This window comes from Pomacea canaliculata, linkage group LG13, assembly GCF_003073045.1.
Source record: "Pomacea canaliculata isolate SZHN2017 linkage group LG13, ASM307304v1, whole genome shotgun sequence".
NCBI lineage: Eukaryota > Metazoa > Mollusca > Gastropoda > Architaenioglossa > Ampullariidae > Pomacea > Pomacea canaliculata.
The window spans coordinates 9,852,235-9,868,948 of record NC_037602.1 but is presented as its reverse complement, the minus strand read 5'-3'; the positions used below and the strand labels follow the sequence as shown (position 1 = coordinate 9,868,948).

General features: G+C 40.3%; 2 protein-coding genes across 7 annotated transcripts; one reads left to right on the top strand and one right to left on the bottom strand.

The window, feature by feature from the left end:
* The first annotated feature begins 1,733 nt into the window (after positions 1-1,733).
* LOC112554075 (uncharacterized oxidoreductase YajO-like) lies at positions 1,734-6,355 on the top strand. Of its 2 annotated transcripts, XM_025221665.1 has the most exons (10): positions 1,734-1,796; positions 2,049-2,169; positions 2,318-2,467; positions 2,716-2,861; positions 3,233-3,386; positions 3,668-3,841; positions 4,143-4,240; positions 4,734-4,906; positions 5,125-5,264; positions 5,608-6,355. In XM_025221665.1, the coding sequence occupies exons 3-10, from the start codon at positions 2,351-2,353 to the stop codon at positions 5,716-5,718; spliced, it is 1,113 nt and encodes a 370-aa protein (XP_025077450.1). In that variant the 5' UTR covers positions 1,734-1,796; positions 2,049-2,169; positions 2,318-2,350; the 3' UTR covers positions 5,719-6,355. The 2 variants fall into 2 exon arrangements, with proteins under 2 accessions (XP_025077450.1, XP_025077451.1); XM_025221666.1 differs by lacking the exon at positions 2,049-2,169.
* A 269-nt stretch (positions 6,356-6,624) lies between these two features.
* LOC112554076 (15-hydroxyprostaglandin dehydrogenase [NAD(+)]-like) lies at positions 6,625-16,303 on the bottom strand. 5 transcript variants are annotated; one of them, XM_025221671.1, is made up of 7 exons: positions 16,051-16,303; positions 15,408-15,532; positions 14,909-14,997; positions 14,433-14,529; positions 13,868-13,944; positions 7,599-7,738; positions 6,625-7,454 (listed from the first exon to the last, which is right to left on the bottom strand). In XM_025221671.1, exons 2-7 carry the CDS (start codon positions 15,517-15,519, stop codon positions 7,295-7,297), a joined length of 675 nt encoding a protein of 224 aa, XP_025077456.1. In that variant the 5' UTR covers positions 15,520-15,532; positions 16,051-16,303; the 3' UTR covers positions 6,625-7,294. The 5 variants fall into 5 exon arrangements, with proteins under 5 accessions (XP_025077456.1, XP_025077455.1, XP_025077454.1 ...); XM_025221670.1 differs by having other exon boundaries at positions 14,909-15,015; positions 16,051-16,302; XM_025221669.1 differs by lacking the exons at positions 13,868-13,944; positions 14,433-14,529; positions 14,909-14,997 and adding exons at positions 8,102-8,178; positions 8,691-8,787; positions 9,244-9,350 and having other exon boundaries at positions 16,051-16,300.
* Between the last annotated feature and the right edge of the window lie 411 nt (positions 16,304-16,714).

Here is a 16,714-nt window from a genome sequence, read left to right as displayed (position 1 = left end):
GAGCTACAAGTTACTTCAATGTCTAATAGTACTTACACTCACAGGTCATCAATCAGGGAACACTGATCATCGACCTTACCGATCGCGTGTCTGTTCTCTCTCTTCCTCCATCAGTTAGTTTCTCCACTCAACGCTATTATACCCCCGGTTTTCAAACTTTTCCAGACTAGGACCACTTTCAAAAATTCGAATTTACCGAGTACCCCTTTTCAACCCTACCCCCTACGAATGTCTATACTTGTCTAGACTATACTCTTGCAGGTTCACCGGTTGTATTTAGTATTTGATTTAGTCAGTATATTCGCATTCTTTTATTTTGGCCCATGGTGTTTGCGTGCCACCCGCCATACCTTCGCATAACGGTTTGAAAACCGGGGATTTATACCGTGCCAGTCGATCCAGAATCCATCTCCCCTTTTCCCACATTTTAGTTGCATGGCCCGACCTTTCTCTGACCCCCGTTGGTGACCTCTCTGGCTTTGCTAGGTGTGCGCCCACGTGTGATGACAAACCGTCTCATACAACACCGTAGTCTGTCATCTGCCAGATGGTCTCTGAAAATAAAATAACTTAGTACATAACTAGCCGGCCTCTGGGCCTCCCGCATACAAAGCATCAACAAAATCTGATTAGGATAAACTGAAATCTGCAAACGACTGAAGTTTTAGTTAGTTTAGTCTTAACTGTTACTCCTTGAGGAGCGTAGGGCCCCAACAACACCTCACCCGAGGACCCGGTGTAGGGCAGCCCATTCAGTTGGGCCCAGGTGGCTCCCACGTCCTTTGCCTCGCTCTGTACTGTTCTTTTCTAAGTCTTCTTTCGTCTCCCAATTCTCCTCTTCCCCTGAGGGTTCCAGTCAAGCGCCTGCTTGGCAATGGTGTCAGCTGCTTCCTATCCACCCTCATTTGCACTTTTTGATGTCTTGGCTAGTGGCATTCTGGTTGGTTCATAAATTCAGAAACAAGTGGTGGTGACACCTAAATTTGCCGAAAGAGTCCTCTCTCATGCACGTGCATGGGATGCCAGTGTGTAAACAATTCGTCATTGATTAAATTATGATTTAAAGGCATATCTGAGTATATACTAATAATAGACTTCATTCATTTTATTTTGCTAATTATTTTTTCTAAAATTTTCTTAGTTCAGATTTTCTTGATGTTTTATCTCTCCCGAAAGCATCTGTAGAGAATGGGAAATACTGGTGGGGGAAGTGATCTTATACGCGCGTGCACATACACGAACACGTGCGTAAAAACACTTGGAGACGTTGAGCTAGGTTTGGGACGAAATGAAGAACTCAAGTTGCATTAGATGCAGAAAACTCTAAAGTATCATGTTGAAAAGGATTCTACCCCAAAACCAACGCACTGCAAGAAAACATTGATAACAGCTGAAGGCCACGGCCACAATCAATGACCTTGTAATAATTTCTGTTGTTGCCCGAGGGCCGTGATAACGAAGCAAAAGTTATTTCTGTATCTTTAAATTATCATCATGACTCAGCGGATGCTGCTTCACCCTTTGGGACAGTGCTTTTAAATCAGTGATGAAAATGGTAACGAGATATAAAATCATAGTGTAATGTCACTCACAAACTTTGACATCTTTTCCTATTCCCCATTTTGCCCCCGGTGAACGACTTACCCTCGGTTCATGAGTACGTTGCTGCTATCAGCGTCTGATACACAGCCCGCACTACAAGAGAACACTGACAGCTGTATAAAAAGAGTGACACACACACATACAAACTCTGTCGTCTGCTGCTGCAGTTTGTGCTAAATCGCAGCTCTGTGCAGGTAAGTTGATGGGGATATGAGCGTTTCTGGAATTTTCTGGCATCATTATCTTTCCGTGTTACATTTTTTTTGTTCCGCATGTGCTTTTCATGCATGTGTTAGTTCGAGTGTGTTTGTGTTCATGTGTGAGGGAATGATCGAGTGTGTCTGACTCATGAGAGAGAATGTGTGGTTAGTATGAGGGTAAGAACCGCCATCCCAATAAAGTTAGAAAACTTCACTATGAAGTCTGTCTATCCTGGTGGTTGATAGGCTCGACTGTGCAGCAGGTCACAGGTCACAGGTCGTCCACTCAGATCTGTGTGTGGGCAACTCTCGGACCATCCACCAGTTGCCGATCAGAAACTGGCCCCTGATATGGGCCTCCAGTAAGGTAACGATGATGAAAGAAAATAGTTCGCCCCCACCCTCAAGAATTAGTCTCCCTTGTAGACAGTTCGTTAGCTCAGGGTTAGACCTTGAATTATTTTATACAGGTTTATGAAGCGCTACTTTGACCTTTATTAAATGTCTTATCACAGGTCTGATCCTGAACACTGTTTACAAAAATCAACATGGCAGACAGCACGATTCCAGAGACGTCGAAATGTCAGTTGGAGTTCCTGGGCAAGACAGGGTTTAAGGTCTCCAACATGTGTCTGGGCACCCTGACCTTTGGGAAATCAAAAACCGTAAGTAGCGCATAGCTTTTAGTGCTAAGCAGCTTGGAGTACTTGGGAACCACACTCTTCAAGAACAGCAGTAAGATATCTTCATCAGGATCGCGACAACTACAATGGCTAGAATAGATAGGATCTGCCATGGCCATAAGATGAGGTTCACTACCAAGTACAAGCTATACAAACCCTTGTAGTTTCTACATGCTATTTTATCCTTGTTTACAAACAACGTTGAATGTATTTTCATCTTTTTTTCACAGTTATCAGTTTTAACTGACAACATAGACGAGGAGTCTGCACACAAAATATTGGATCGGTTTGTAGAATGGGGAGGTAACTTCATAGACACGGCGGATGTGTACGGTCCCAAGGAATCAGAGAGGATTGTGGGCAGCTGGCTAACTAAGTAAGCGGCAGAAAAATTAATAATCAATAATTATTAATTCATAAGTGTAATTGAAATTACAGTAAGATACTTAAATAATGTAAATAAATTACTAGCAGTAATTACAATAATTACTAGCAGTCACATTTTCATTTGAGGCATTCTATAGGTGTTTACACAATGTAGCCACTTTCTTCTGGCACCATCGTATCAAATTTGATTCCCAACGTGTGATTGTTTTCACTCCTCCTGTGCGGTGTACACAAAACATGCTTATTCTATTTTGTTCCAAAGAAACCTTCAGTGTATAACCGTAATGTAAAAATGGCAATTAATTTTACACGATGTAAAAAAGAAGATTGTGCTATGGAAGTCGTGATGTAACTTTGTAGGCAAGAGCGAGACAGGTTCGTCATCGCCACTAAAGTTCGCTTGCACACGGACCCCACCGACCCCAACAAGGTGGGGCTGAGCCGGCGACACATCACACGTGCCGTGGAGGAGAGTTTGAGTCGTCTGCAAACAGACTTCATCGACCTTTACCAGGTTTGTTGTCATCTATCTTCCGATCTGTCGCAATTATACGAGGAGTGGCTAGAGCGCTCGAATCTGAACTGAGAGGTGCACCGGTTCGATACCCGCAACAAACTTCTCCACCGGAAACAGCAGTTGAAATGGGTACATGTCTTTAAACCTTGCGTTACCAACAATGTTTTTTTTCATGAGATTTTGTTGGTTCCTCCGTACACAGGTGTGTCCGTAAATGTTAGAAGAGAAACATATGGAGGATCAAAAAGGTATCAAACTTTTTATGTAAATTCTCGCAGACCCACATCTGGGATGTCGCCGTGCCCCTGGAAGACACGTTACGGACTCTGAATGACCTAGTGAGGTGTGGCAAGGTACGAAACCTGGGGGCCAGCAACCTGTCAGGGTGGCAAATGGAGAGGTGGATTCAGGTGCAAGAAAAGTTGGGACTGGAACGTGTCGTCACCCTCCAAGTAAGACTCGGCTCTTTCCCAGTCTCACCGTTGTGAACTGACATGACATCTCCATTTATGAGCTGCGCAAGAAGTGATGATGATTATTATTATTATTCGTACTGTGGACTGTTGGATAAAGAGTACAACTCAAATTATCATATCGTACAAAATGAATAGAAACATACCGTTTAAAGAAAATGTAATGTCGTCAAATAGAAATCGAGAGAATGGGCTTGATACAGGTAAAGGCCCTCATGTCAGTCAGATATGTGAAAACATTGTTGCTGATTTACTGCAGTTTTTGTGATGTGGTCTACAGCAAAATTACAATCTGAAAGAGCGGAATTCCGAATATGAGGCCTTCCAGGTTTGCAAAGAGCACGGCCTGGCGGTGTTGCCATGGAGTCCACTGGCCGGGTGAGTTTATGTATCTCTAGACCGCCTCGAAGTCTTGACACTATAATCATCACCGGCGTGTGAATGACTCAGTCACGAGAACAAATGACAGAAAACAACAGACATAATTTTTGAACTGCAAATTCCAAAATAAATAATGTCACCCTTTCACCAAGAACTCCTGAATTAGCCTGCTATTCTCAACACCTACTTTCTTGACACTGAGGTCTGAAAGGGTTAGGGTTATAAGGAGATTTTGCACCTTGAAGGTCTGGATAGAAAAATTCTCAGATTAAAGCTGGGATTTCCGATGTCTAATCTTCCCTTTTATCCTTATAGGCATCCTTCTTTGTGGCCTGGTCGACCTTTAGCTAATAGCCAACAGATAGAAACAATCTTCCAACGCTACTCAGCGATTACGAAAGATCAACCGTAGAGAGATGAGAGAAGAGTTGTGGCCCATTACTGTACTCTCTTCACGAAAAGTAACAACACGTGGCTTGTTCTGTTGCAGGGGAATCTTGACGGGGGAGGTGACCCGAGATAAGCCTCCTGAGTCGGGGCGCCTGGGCGAGTTGGTAAAGCAAAAGACTACTCTTGATGGGTCGCCCAACTGGAATATGCTGCGAGCAGATGACCGCATCTGGAACATTTTGGACGCCACCAAACGCATCGGTGCCCAGCATGGTAAGACAACTCGCCTTTAATATCTGTTGTTGAGAATTATCGTCTTTAGCTATTGCTAAGCACGCAAACTTCTCATTTGTACCTAATATGGTTACAGTCTTGAAAGTTCTCTTCATTGTGAGATCCATGTCTGTGACTTAGTTCTTGACAGAGATTTGCCTTTTGGGGTAAAGTTACCAGAACACTCTTTCATTCAAGCTTACCTGACTATCTCACAGGTAAGACCCAGACCCAGGTGGCGCTCCGCTGGCTGCTGCAGAGAGACATAGTCGCCTCGGTCATCACTGGTGTCCTCAACACACAGCAGCTGGATGAAAATATGGGCGCTGCCAACGGCTGGACACTGACACCTGAAGAGGTAAGTAATTATGTAACAGACACTTATGCCCGTAGTGCGTTGCTGTGACATTCGCTAATGCCACAGGTGATGGAGGAGACTGAGTGGTCCCTAGGGGTTCACACTCACAGGTAACAGAGGATACTAACGGATATGAGGGCCAACATTCAAAAGCCGTCTTGTACGTTTGTGACGAAGACCCGCTACTCATAAGTTCAAACGCTCAGTGTATTTAAGACCTGCTGTTATCTGTAGAGGTCGCGAGTGTTGTGATGACTGTAGGAATTCGTACATCCTGCAAAAAAGTCTAGAGTTCTCTCCCCTCTCCTCTGTAATCAATTGTGTGTGTGTTTTGATGTTTCAGATGATCGAGTTGGACAAGGTGTCGCAGGCTGAGAAGCCCTACCCGTACAGCATGGCTGACGTTCACATGAAGGGTCGCCTCAACCCCTTTCATCCTGTGTGTATCTTCTAAACAAGTGTCAGAGATATACTGTTATTATCGTGTGTGTGTGTGTGTTGTTCTACTTAGACCCTGTCAATATGGTTATCAGAATGGTTAAACAATATTGCCCACTTACAGGGCATTTCAAGTCTTTTTGCTTTTTTATAAAATTATTTTGATGATGCATGCAATTGTGATAATTGTTAGAGTGGTATTTAACTGAATTACTATCTGACAATTTAATGAGAAGTAATTACTATCTAGAAATTTAAAGAAGATTGTTTTAGCGTTAGAACCTCAACGAGGACATCAACGGGATGAGTAGGAAGTCATTATAAAGTCATTGCCTCTGACCCTTGACCCGACTATCTCAGGAAAGAGCATTCCATAAACCGTGAATCCATGATTGGCCAGGCTGCGAACACAGTTTTAAGTGAGCCACCATCAGAATATAGGTGAATAGTAGGACTGTCGACTGAACAGTAGGATTGTTGACTACTTAGCGGGGTTGTTGACATTTCAGTAAGTCAAGAGACGGTCTCCGACACCCTCGTGAGTGTGATGACAGTCCATTGTCAGCAGCACTATATACACTGAGCGTGAGAATGCATTGAAAACAACCTTACTCATGTTGATCACTTAAATACAATTCTGGTATCAATTGCTAGCTTGTGTTTTGTTATGAGACTGTGATGTGTTCAGTCATCAGTTGTCTAAACACAGTTGAATACTTAGATGCTTCACTTGGTGTATCCATTGTCTAAACGCGGCTGCACTACTTAGACACTCTTGTGGAGTATTGTAGTTTGAAACTATATGAATTCATTACCACGACATGCTAATTCATAGACACTAATGCAAATACCCAGATTGAAAAATAGATGTAATGTCTGAAGCAGTTGTGCAAACATAATTAAAGAACAAAACTTGACTTAGATTTTATTATTCTTTTATATACTTAAAAGTTATTATGCTTTGCTCAAAAGTAATCATTTCACATATAAAAAACATACATTTTTCTCAAAAGTAAGACAGATCTTCAACTTTCTAGTCAAGAAGCTTGTAAGGTTTAGGTGTAGACCAAACGAGCAAGCGCATATAAGATAAGGTAGGTAATAAACAGCGTCACGGATAGTCGAGTTGCTTCCCCTTAATAAAGTTTTTTTTTTTTGTTTTGTTTTTCTTTTATCTGCACATTGGAGTGAGATAAATTGCAGACATTGAAAAAGAGTTAAGAAGTATCTCTACGTAAAGATTTATTGCTATAAATACTATGAAAGTGAAGTAGGATATATATTAAAGGAATAATGCAGCCTTTAAATACACGCAGATCAAAGATACCAGTAGTATATAGCGATAAGTATAAATAAATTGTTATTGCTTTCTGAATTGAGCTATATGTCGAAACTACATAAAAGTAACGGTTTAGAATAAGCATCACCACTAAATACAATGAAGAAAACTTTTGCCATAGCTACAATACTCTAATTGAGACATCAGAGTACTACATAATAAAATGGTTCCAGTCCAATCTAAAACTTTGTGTATATTATTATACTGGTTCTTCGATTTCAGTATCTCACTTTGTAGGAGCTTTGTTGGTCCCTCAGTACGTGTCCATAATCACGAGGTCATTAACACCGTCACGGTCCACAACCTGCCTTCGCCGGTAACGCGCCCCCTTCTTCAGAGTCACCTCCAAAATGGCGCCATTGTTGTCTGGATCCTGTATCAGTTTCATGACTGCATCTGCTACCTGGGAGACCCTGTAAAATTAATAATATACGTGGATGAGAAATGCGAGATGTGTTTCGTGGTATACGTGAGATAAACAACACAACAAGATCAAACTAGAAGCATTCTGTATGATAGAGGCATCGTATGTGATGTCAAGACAACAACTGACTCACGACATAACTCCATTATCTTTTAGATACTCTTCGAGCATTTCTGGGTAATGGATATCCGTCACTTTAAGCATTGAGGTCTCCATGGCGTCTGGACACAAACAACACCACCGGACGGCATGGTCCTTCTGACCAGGACTCATCTGTAACATTATTATTGTCATTACATCCAGTACCCTTGGTCCAGCTTTAAAAGAAAATTGTAAAACGCTTTCACATTTTCGTAGCCTTTTTTAAAGCGTGTATACAACAAAATTACCTTTTTAGGTATACAATGAAGGTATACAACCAACTATCAAATATTTGTCCCCCAAAAGTTTCACCGTGATACTTTACTTATGGAAAGAGTCTGGTGGATATCTTTACGTTTTTACATATGTTCATTGGATTATGGTTATACTACCTTGATTCCCGACAAAGGCAAAATTATCAAAAGGGAGTAAAGCTGTAATCGGGAATCTGATGAACAGTTTAATAGCATTTTTAGAAGTCAGGTGTCAACTCACAGCCCAGCTGGTAGTAAAGCCGATCACAGCATGCTTGGACGCACAATAAGTCGGACACGCTGGATTTACATTCAGACCTAAACGGGCAATTATGAATAAAAAAATACATAAATACTATTACACAAACACATTTATCTATACACACGCAAAGAAACAAAAACCACCACCAGGTTCACCACCACGCAACAGCCAACCCAATCTCCAGCTTCATGCGTGTATTTGAAAGCAGGTAGCAGTCATTACTCAGGTAAATAACAGGTATACCAGACATTCTTCTTTCTTACCCTGTACATGTGTGTATGAAGCTGTTTTGTCACCAATATCTAAGTAGATGTTTCTTCTGTATGCCACACATGTAATAAAGAATAAAGAAACAAGAAGTGTAATCACAAAATCCTTTGAAAAAAAAATACATCAGCCGCATCCACATCCATGTGTAGGACTGCTTCACGACAAACATATCCTTCCTCTTCATACTACAAACAGTTTGAGTAGCTTAAACTGACTAGCAAGAGCTCATTGGGATTTATACTTTAATTTTTAACTATTTAGGACTGAGTTGATCTTTGAATGAAAACTTTTTACTTACCTGCAATAGACGCGACGTTAATGATGACCCCACCACGACCTCCGCGGTCACGACGCATGTGCTCCAGAGCTAGCAGACTGCCCCGGATGACCGCCCCCTAAGATACAAAAGTTTTGTATGTTTAGTGTTAATAAAAACTCAAAGACAAGAATGTTCTCGGGGTCTGTGACTGGTACAGTTAGGCTTTGCTGTACACAGACTACTCGTTTACTGCAAACACTGAGATATTTTGTTTCAATTATTTGTTTCTAAAAGAAAAAGCGATTATTAGACTTTCAGAAGAAAAACACGTGTAACAACGAATGATAGCGTTTAGACGGATGATTTGCTGACAGAAAAAGAGAATAATTCATGTAAAAATGGAGATAAATTTCGAACTGTGAGTGCGTTCTTGTCATGCGTGATAAAGATAGAGAAGGTGTGGGCTTGTTTCTGCAGTGTGAACATTTTGTTTGTTTGTTTGTTTGTTTGTTTGTTTGTTTGTTTGTTTGTTTGTTTGTTTGTTTTGTTTGTTTCGTTGAACCAAAGAGAACAGCATTATATAACTACACACCGCGTTGATTGCCATTACTTTCTCCCAGTTACTCTCGTTCAGTATTCCAGCATTGTTGACACAGATGTCCACAGTTTCAAACTTGGACACTGCCATTCCAAACGCCGCTGTTCATCTAAAGCATAAGATAGAAAACAGCAAACAAATGATTATCATAATAACTTACAGCTATGAGCACTATACATTATGCACTTTCTAATGTTCAATTTTGCCTTGTCATATGGATATTTTACAATTCCACGCATTTTTGTGAATTCAGTGACCTTTTCTGTACTGAACACGCACAAGAGCAAACTGGATTGTCATCAAATTTACGCTGGCTATCCACCCACACATGCAATGCACTGAAAACAAATTGAAGAAACTGCTCACCGTTGAAACAAACACGACTATTAAAAATAAAGAAAATACGAAGATGGGTTTTCCATTGTTTTAAGCAGTATATAAGGAAACAATATAAGTACTATCTATGATGCACACATTTTAGGTTTTCTGTTTGAGCATGTACTGTGATCCTGAATACCTTTGTGCTGCTCGTCATCCGAGACGTCGGCCGGGTGGAAGAAGACGACGTCGGCGCCATATTGTGTTTGTAGCTCGGACTCTGTAGCCTTCCCTCTCTCAACATCGACATCACAGAACAACACCTGAAGACCGCAGCACAATTTATTTAAAAATCTTCAGGCGAAACAGTCTACGATACAAACTACGATACTAACTATAGCGTCATGCAACGAAGATAAAATTGTGACTAGCCTTCCCTTTTTTGTTTGGCAAACAAATGGAAGTGCAGAGAGGTTACATATCTACGAAGAATCTTTGGGGAAAAACACATATTGTCATTATGAATAATATTACTTTGGTCTTGACTAGTGTTTGCCTAGGTCAGTGATGTCATGATACAGAACCACCACCTCAGTGAGCAGACACTAACACGGATGTATACACTTGCTATACAACTTGTATGTATACGATATATGCGTTCATAACAAGTATCGTTACACGAACTCACCACACCACAAATATGTTTTTACCATGTTTTGTTTAAAGTCATTACAAAATTAGAATTAATTATTCTTGCTGAAAGAAAGAAAGGATAACAGAAAAGATGGCTGAGGCTGAATTTGCTGAAATCAAATGTCGCTCACTGTGTTAAAAGGTTTTAGTAAATAAATTTAAATAAAAGTTTTACCTTCGCTCCAAGCGACAATAACTTTTCCACGATACCGCGACCCAGGCCTTGAGCTCCTCCCGTAAGAAACACGCTTTTACCCTGAGGGTCCATGATTGCAGTGTGCTTGCAGCAGCAATTCCAGAGATGTTTGTGGTGCAGGCACTAATGATTACTCATCTATATCAGTCATCCCAGTTTCAGGAGTGAGGCCCGGTGCAGCCACACCAACGCTTTCTGTACGAATCCTTGACCCGCTTTCGAGCACCTTTCCCTCCCGACTACTGATTGGAAAAAGCTCACCCCTCTCTCTCTCTGCTGCTCCAGCCTCTGTATCGTGTCTGCTGCCTTCGTCATTGCACTGAGAGCCACCCACTCGGAGAGAACCTTGCAGCAAATCTGAATTAATGCGAGCTCTACCTGCCTGACCTAGATGTTCGTTGTACTGCTTAACTTGGACATGGAAATGAGTTGTTTACAGCGGACAGAAATTGTTAAAAACATAGTCTAGCTGTAAAAATCTCTGTTATCAGCTATGGTATATGTAGGTATTTTTTTTTTTTTTTTTTTTCGCAGAGCAGAGATACCGAACTAATAGAACTGCACGCGAGAGTGTGGGAAACAAACAGCGAGCAGCAACTCTGTACTACTTATGTCCCCTTCGCAGGAAAGGTTGTGGAGCGTCTGTAGTGCAGTTTATTGATCAGGTACAGGAGCTCACCAAATCCTGCAGTTCTGAACATTTCAAGACATTTCTTTTTGAGAGTTTGCATGACTTTTATTGTCTAATTTGCTGCATGCATAAATGGTAATTGTTAGTTTCAAGAAAAGAAGAAAAATCGGTTCTTCAGTGACATAATGTCTAACAGCAATTTTCAAAATGTTAAATAACTTAAATTCACATTTTTATTTATAATTGTTACAGATTCAAGTGCGAAGAAACCAGTTTTTTAGATACCTTTTATGAAAGTACACTGAGAGAATAAACTATTATTATTTTCGTTATTACTAGTAGTAGTATGCAGGAAGTGATGAAAGTGGATCGGAGGAAAGAATGCAAGGGTCAAATGCTGGCGAAAACACCGCAAACTGCAAAATAACCGGTTTTATTTAGTGACAAATGGCCTGCAGTGACGGGCGCACCAGGGAGTGTTGTTTTGCAGCAAAGTTCAGAAGCTGTGACCCTGCAGTTCACTGACTGGCTGTATGTCAAGGTCGTGTAACCAGTTCGTCCTCTGGCCATCGCAGCGTCGACCAACATCTAAGGTTCCTTGAAGGGAAGTTTCAGACAAAGTGTTGTGCCGGGTCACATGGTCAATAAAATCCTGCTTGGGCTGAATATTTAGCTACTTCGTGTGGTTTCTCAGTTGTCTAAACACAGTTGAATACCTCGATGCTTCACTTTGTGTATCAATTGTCTAAACGCGACTGCACTACTTAGCCACTCTTGTGGAGTATTGTAGTGTGAGTTTGAAACTATATGAATACATTACCACGACATGCTAATTCATAGATACTAATGCAAACACCCAATAGATGTAATGTCTGAAACAGTTGTGCAAACATAATTAAAGAAAAAAACTTGACTTACAAACACTGTCCAATAACTACCTTCTTAGATTTTATTATAAATTTTTATACTTTAAAATTATTCTGTTCACCCTCGGAAAAAATGTGAGAAATATGATACTGGACATTCATGCAAGATCTCAAAACTCTGGCCAGGGTTAGTTCACTCTGCTTCTTTACAGCAAAAGAAGAATGTTTGAAAGGTTTCCAAAAAAAAAAAAAAAAAAACCACCCTGATTTGTATGACATGATTTTAAATGAACTGAGGGATTTGGCCTACGCAAGAAAGGACAGCCGTAAACACACACTTGATCAGCTGAACTACCAAGATATGTCTTCTTTTTTCCCACCTAACACAAAATTACCAACTCATACTGAAATATCTCTACAGAGGTATAGCGTTCTCGTTAAATCGTTAATCCTGAAAGATAAAAGGAAATGCTAAGATCAACAAATGCTTTGCACAAAAGTAATCATTTTACTTATAAAAACATTACATGATTCTCAAAAGTAAGACAGATCTTCAACTTTCTATTCAAGAAGCTTGTAAGGTTTAGGTGTAGACCAAACGAGCAGGCGCATATAATAAGACAAGGTAGGTAATAAACAGCGTCACGTATTGTCGCGTTGCTTCCCCTTAATTTTTTTTTTCTTCTTTATCTTTATATAGGAGCGCTTTAAATCGCAGACGTTCCAAAGAATTAAGAAGTATCTTGTAATAAAAATTTATTTTTATAAATACCATAAATATGGAGTATAATAGATATAGTAAAGGAATAATGCTGGTTTAAAATACACGCAGACCAAACATACCAGAAGAATACAACGAAATGTTCAAATAAAATAAATCGTATCGCTTAATGTCGGGACTAGTTTAAAAGACACAGTTTAGATTAAACATCACGATTCAAGGAATTGGGAAATCTGCTGCCATAGTTATAATTATTATAATTATGCTCTAATTGACACAGCAGAGAACTTTACAATAAAATGGTTCGAGTCCAATCCAAGACTTTGTGTATATTATTATACTGGTTCTTCCATTTCAGCATCTCACTTTGTAAGAGCTTTGTTGGTCCCTCAGTACGTGTCCACAATCACCAGGTCATTAACACCGTCACGGTCCACAACCTGCCTTCGCCGGTAACGCGCCCCCTTCTTCAGAGTCACCGCCAAGATGGCGCCATTGTTGTCTGGATCCTGTATCAGTTTCATGACTGCATCTACTACCTGGGAGACCCTGTAGAATTAATAATATCACATACGTGGATGAGAAATTCTAGATGTGTTTCGTGGCATACGTGAGATAAGCAGCACAAGATCGAACTAATCGAACTAAGAAGCATTCTGTGTGATAGATCATCGTGTTTATGTCAAGACAACAACTGACTCACGGCACAACTCCATTATCTTTTAGATACTGTTCGAGCAATTCTGGGTAATGGATATCCCTCCTTCAATCATTGAGGTCTGCATGGCGTCTGGACACAAACAACACCACCGGACGGCATGGTCCTTCTGATCAGGACTCATCTGTAACAATATTATTGTCATTAACTCCAGTACCCTTGGTCCAGCTTTTAAAGAAAATTGTAAAAACGTTTGTAAAGCGCGTATACCACAAAATTACATTTATTGAGTATACAATGAAGCTATACAACCAAGTATGAAGTATTTACCCCCAAAAGTTTCACCGTGATACTTTACTTATGTAAAGAGAAGTCTGGTGTATATGTTTAAATTTTTTTACAGACATGTTCATTGGATTTTGGTTATGCTGCTTTGATTGGTGACAAAGACAAAATTATCAAAAGGGAGTAAAGCTGTAAGTAGGAATCTGATGAACAGTTTAATAGCATTTTTAAAAATCAGGGGTCAACTCACAGCCCAGCTGGTGGTAAAGCCGATCACAGCATGCTTGGACGCACAATAAGTCGGAGACACTGGAGTTACAGTCAGACCTAAACGGGCCATTATGTATTAAAAAAATACATTAAATACTATCACAAACACATTTATCTATACACACGCAATCAAACATAAACCATCACCACCACGCAACAGCCAACCCAATCTCCAGCTTGTGTATTTGAAAACAGAGGCAGCAGTCATTACTCAGGTAAATAACAGGTATACCAGTGGTAAGACATTCTTCTTTCTTACCTGTACATGTGTGTATGAAGTGTTTTGTCACCAATATCTAAGTGGATGTTTTTCTGTATGCCACACATGTATTAAAGAACAAAGAAACAAGAAGTGTAATCACAAAATCCTTTGAAAAAAAATTCATCCACATCCATGTGTAGGACTTCTTCACTTCTTTCTCCTTCACACAACAAACAGTTTGAGTGGCTTGCACTGACTTGAGCACGAGCTCATTGTCATTTTTACTTTAATTTTTAATTATTTAGGAATGAGTTGATATTTGACCGAAAACTCTTTTACTTACCTACGATAGACGCGACGTTAATGATGACCCCACCACGACCTCCGCGGTCACAACGCATGTGCTCCAGGGCTAAGAGACTGCCCCGGATTACCGCCCCCTAAAATAAACATGTTTCGTGTTTTTAGTGATAAATAAGAGTCAAAGACAACAATGTTCTCGGGGGTCTATGACTGGTGCAATTAGGCTTTTACTGTACACAAAATATCCCTTTACTGCAAACACTGAGATATTTTGTTTCAATTATTTGTTTCTACAAGAAAAAGCGATTATTAGACTTTCAGAAGAAAAACACATGTAAGAACGTGAGTGCGTTTTGAGCAATGATTTGATGACAGAAACAGAGAATAATTCATTTCCAACTGTGAGTGCGTTCTTCTCTTGATAAAGATAGAGAAGGTGTGGGCTTGTTTGTGGTAGTGTAAACATGTTTTTGTTTTTTAGTTAAACCAAAGTGAACAGCACTATATAATACACACCACGTTGATTGCCATTAATTTCTCCCAGTTACTCTCCTTCAGTATTCCAGCATTGTTGACACAGATGTCCACAGTTTCAAACTTGGACACTGCAATCCCAAACGCAGCTGTTCATCAAAGCATAAAATAGAAATCAGCTAAACAGATGATTATCATAATAACTTACAGCTATTGACCACTATACATCTATGCACTTTCTAATGTTCAATTCTGCCTTGTCATATGGAGATTTTGCAATTCCACGCATTTTTGTGGATTCAGTGACCTTTTCTGTACTGAACACGCACAAGAACAAACTGGATTGTCATCAAATTTAAGCCGGCTATTCACCCACACTTGTAATTCGCTGAAAACAAATTGAGGAAACAAAACTATTAAAGAAAAATATGCAGATGGGCTTTCCATTGTTTTAAGCAGTATATGAGGAAAGAATATAAGTACTATCTATGATGCAAACGTTTAGGTTTTCTGTTTGAGCATGTACTGTGATCTTGAATACCTTTGTGCTGCTCGCCATCCGAGACGTCGGCGGGGTGGAAGAAGACGACGTCAGGCGCCATATTGTGTTTGTAGCTCAGACTCTGTGGCCCTCCCTCTCTCAACATCGACATCACAGAACAACACCTGACGACCGCAGCACAATTTATTTAAAAATCTTCAGGCGAAACACTCTACGATACAAGTACTAACTACAGCGTAATGGGAGTTTTTTCTGTAGCGAAGATAAAATTGTGACATATCTACGAAGAATCTTTGGAAAAAAATACACAGATTGTCATAATATCTACTCTGGTCTTGACTTAGTGTTTGCTAGGTCAGTGATGTCACGATATAGGACCACCACCTCAGTGAGCAGATAATAACACGTGTATACACTTGCTATACAACTTGTATGCATACGATATATTTGTTCATAGCAAGTCTCTTTACACGAACTTACCACACCACAAATATGCTTTTACCATGTTTTGTTTAAAGTCATTACAAAATTAGAATTAATTACTCTTGCCGGACGAAAGAAAGAAACAGAAGAGATGCTGAGGCTGAATTTGTGGATGTTTTACATAAAAACGTTAGAACAAGTAAAGTATCACTCATTGTATTAAAAGGTTTTATTAAATAAATTTAAATAAAAGTTTTACCTTCGCTCCAAGCGACAATAACTTTTCCACGATACCGCGACCCAAGCCTTGAGCTCCTCCCGTAAGAAACACGCTTTTACCCTGAGGGTCCATGATTACAGTGTGGTTGCAGCAGCAGTTCTGAGGAGATGTTTGTGGTGAAGGCACTAATGATTACATATAGATATATCAGTCGTCCCAGTTTTTAAGAGTGCGGCCCGATGCAGCCACACCAGCGCTTTTTGTACTAACCCTTGACCCGCTTTCGCGCATCTATCTCTCTCTCTCTGCTCCAGCCTCTGTTTCGTGTCTGATGACCTCGTCATTGCACCGATGAGAGGCGCCCACTAGAAGAGAACCTTGCATCTAACATGAAATCTGCGAGCTCTACCTGCCTGACCTAGTTGTACCGCCTAACTAGGCCATGGTAATGGGTTGTTTACAATGGGCAGAAATTGTTAGAAACTGTAAAAATATCTGTTAAAAGCTGTAGTCTAGTTTTGTTAAAACCTCTCTTCTCAGAGCAGAGACAACGAACTAATAGGAACCACACGAGATAGTGGGGGAGACAAACAGCTGCGGCCAGCAACTCTGTAATAGTTGTGTCCCCTTCGCAGGAAAGATTGTGGAGCGTCTGTCGTGCTGTTCATTGGCCAGGTACGTGAGAGCACCAAGTCCTGCAGTT

Bases quoted from the DNA above. Each gene is read 5' to 3' on its own strand.
- LOC112554075 (XM_025221666.1), top strand. From the start codon at position 2,351: ATGGCAGACAGCACGATTCCAGAGACGTCGAAATGTCAGTTGGAGTTC. The intron at 3,387-3,667 runs GTTTGTTGTCAT...AAATTCTCGCAG, and splicing joins ACTTCATCGACCTTTACCAG to ACCCACATCTGGGATGTCGC. The intron at 5,265-5,607 runs GTAAGTAATTAT...TTGATGTTTCAG, and splicing joins GGACACTGACACCTGAAGAG to ATGATCGAGTTGGACAAGGT.
- LOC112554076 (XM_025221667.1), bottom strand. From the start codon at position 10,528: ATGGACCCTCAGGGTAAAAGCGTGTTTCTTACGGGAGGAGCTCAAGGC. The intron at 9,891-10,435 runs GTAAAACTTTTA...TGCGGTCTTCAG, and splicing joins TATTGTCGCTTGGAGCGAAG to GTGTTGTTCTGTGATGTCGA. The intron at 7,455-7,598 runs GTGAGTCAGTTG...TTAATTTTACAG, and splicing joins AAAGATAATGGAGTTATGTC to GGTCTCCCAGGTAGCAGATG.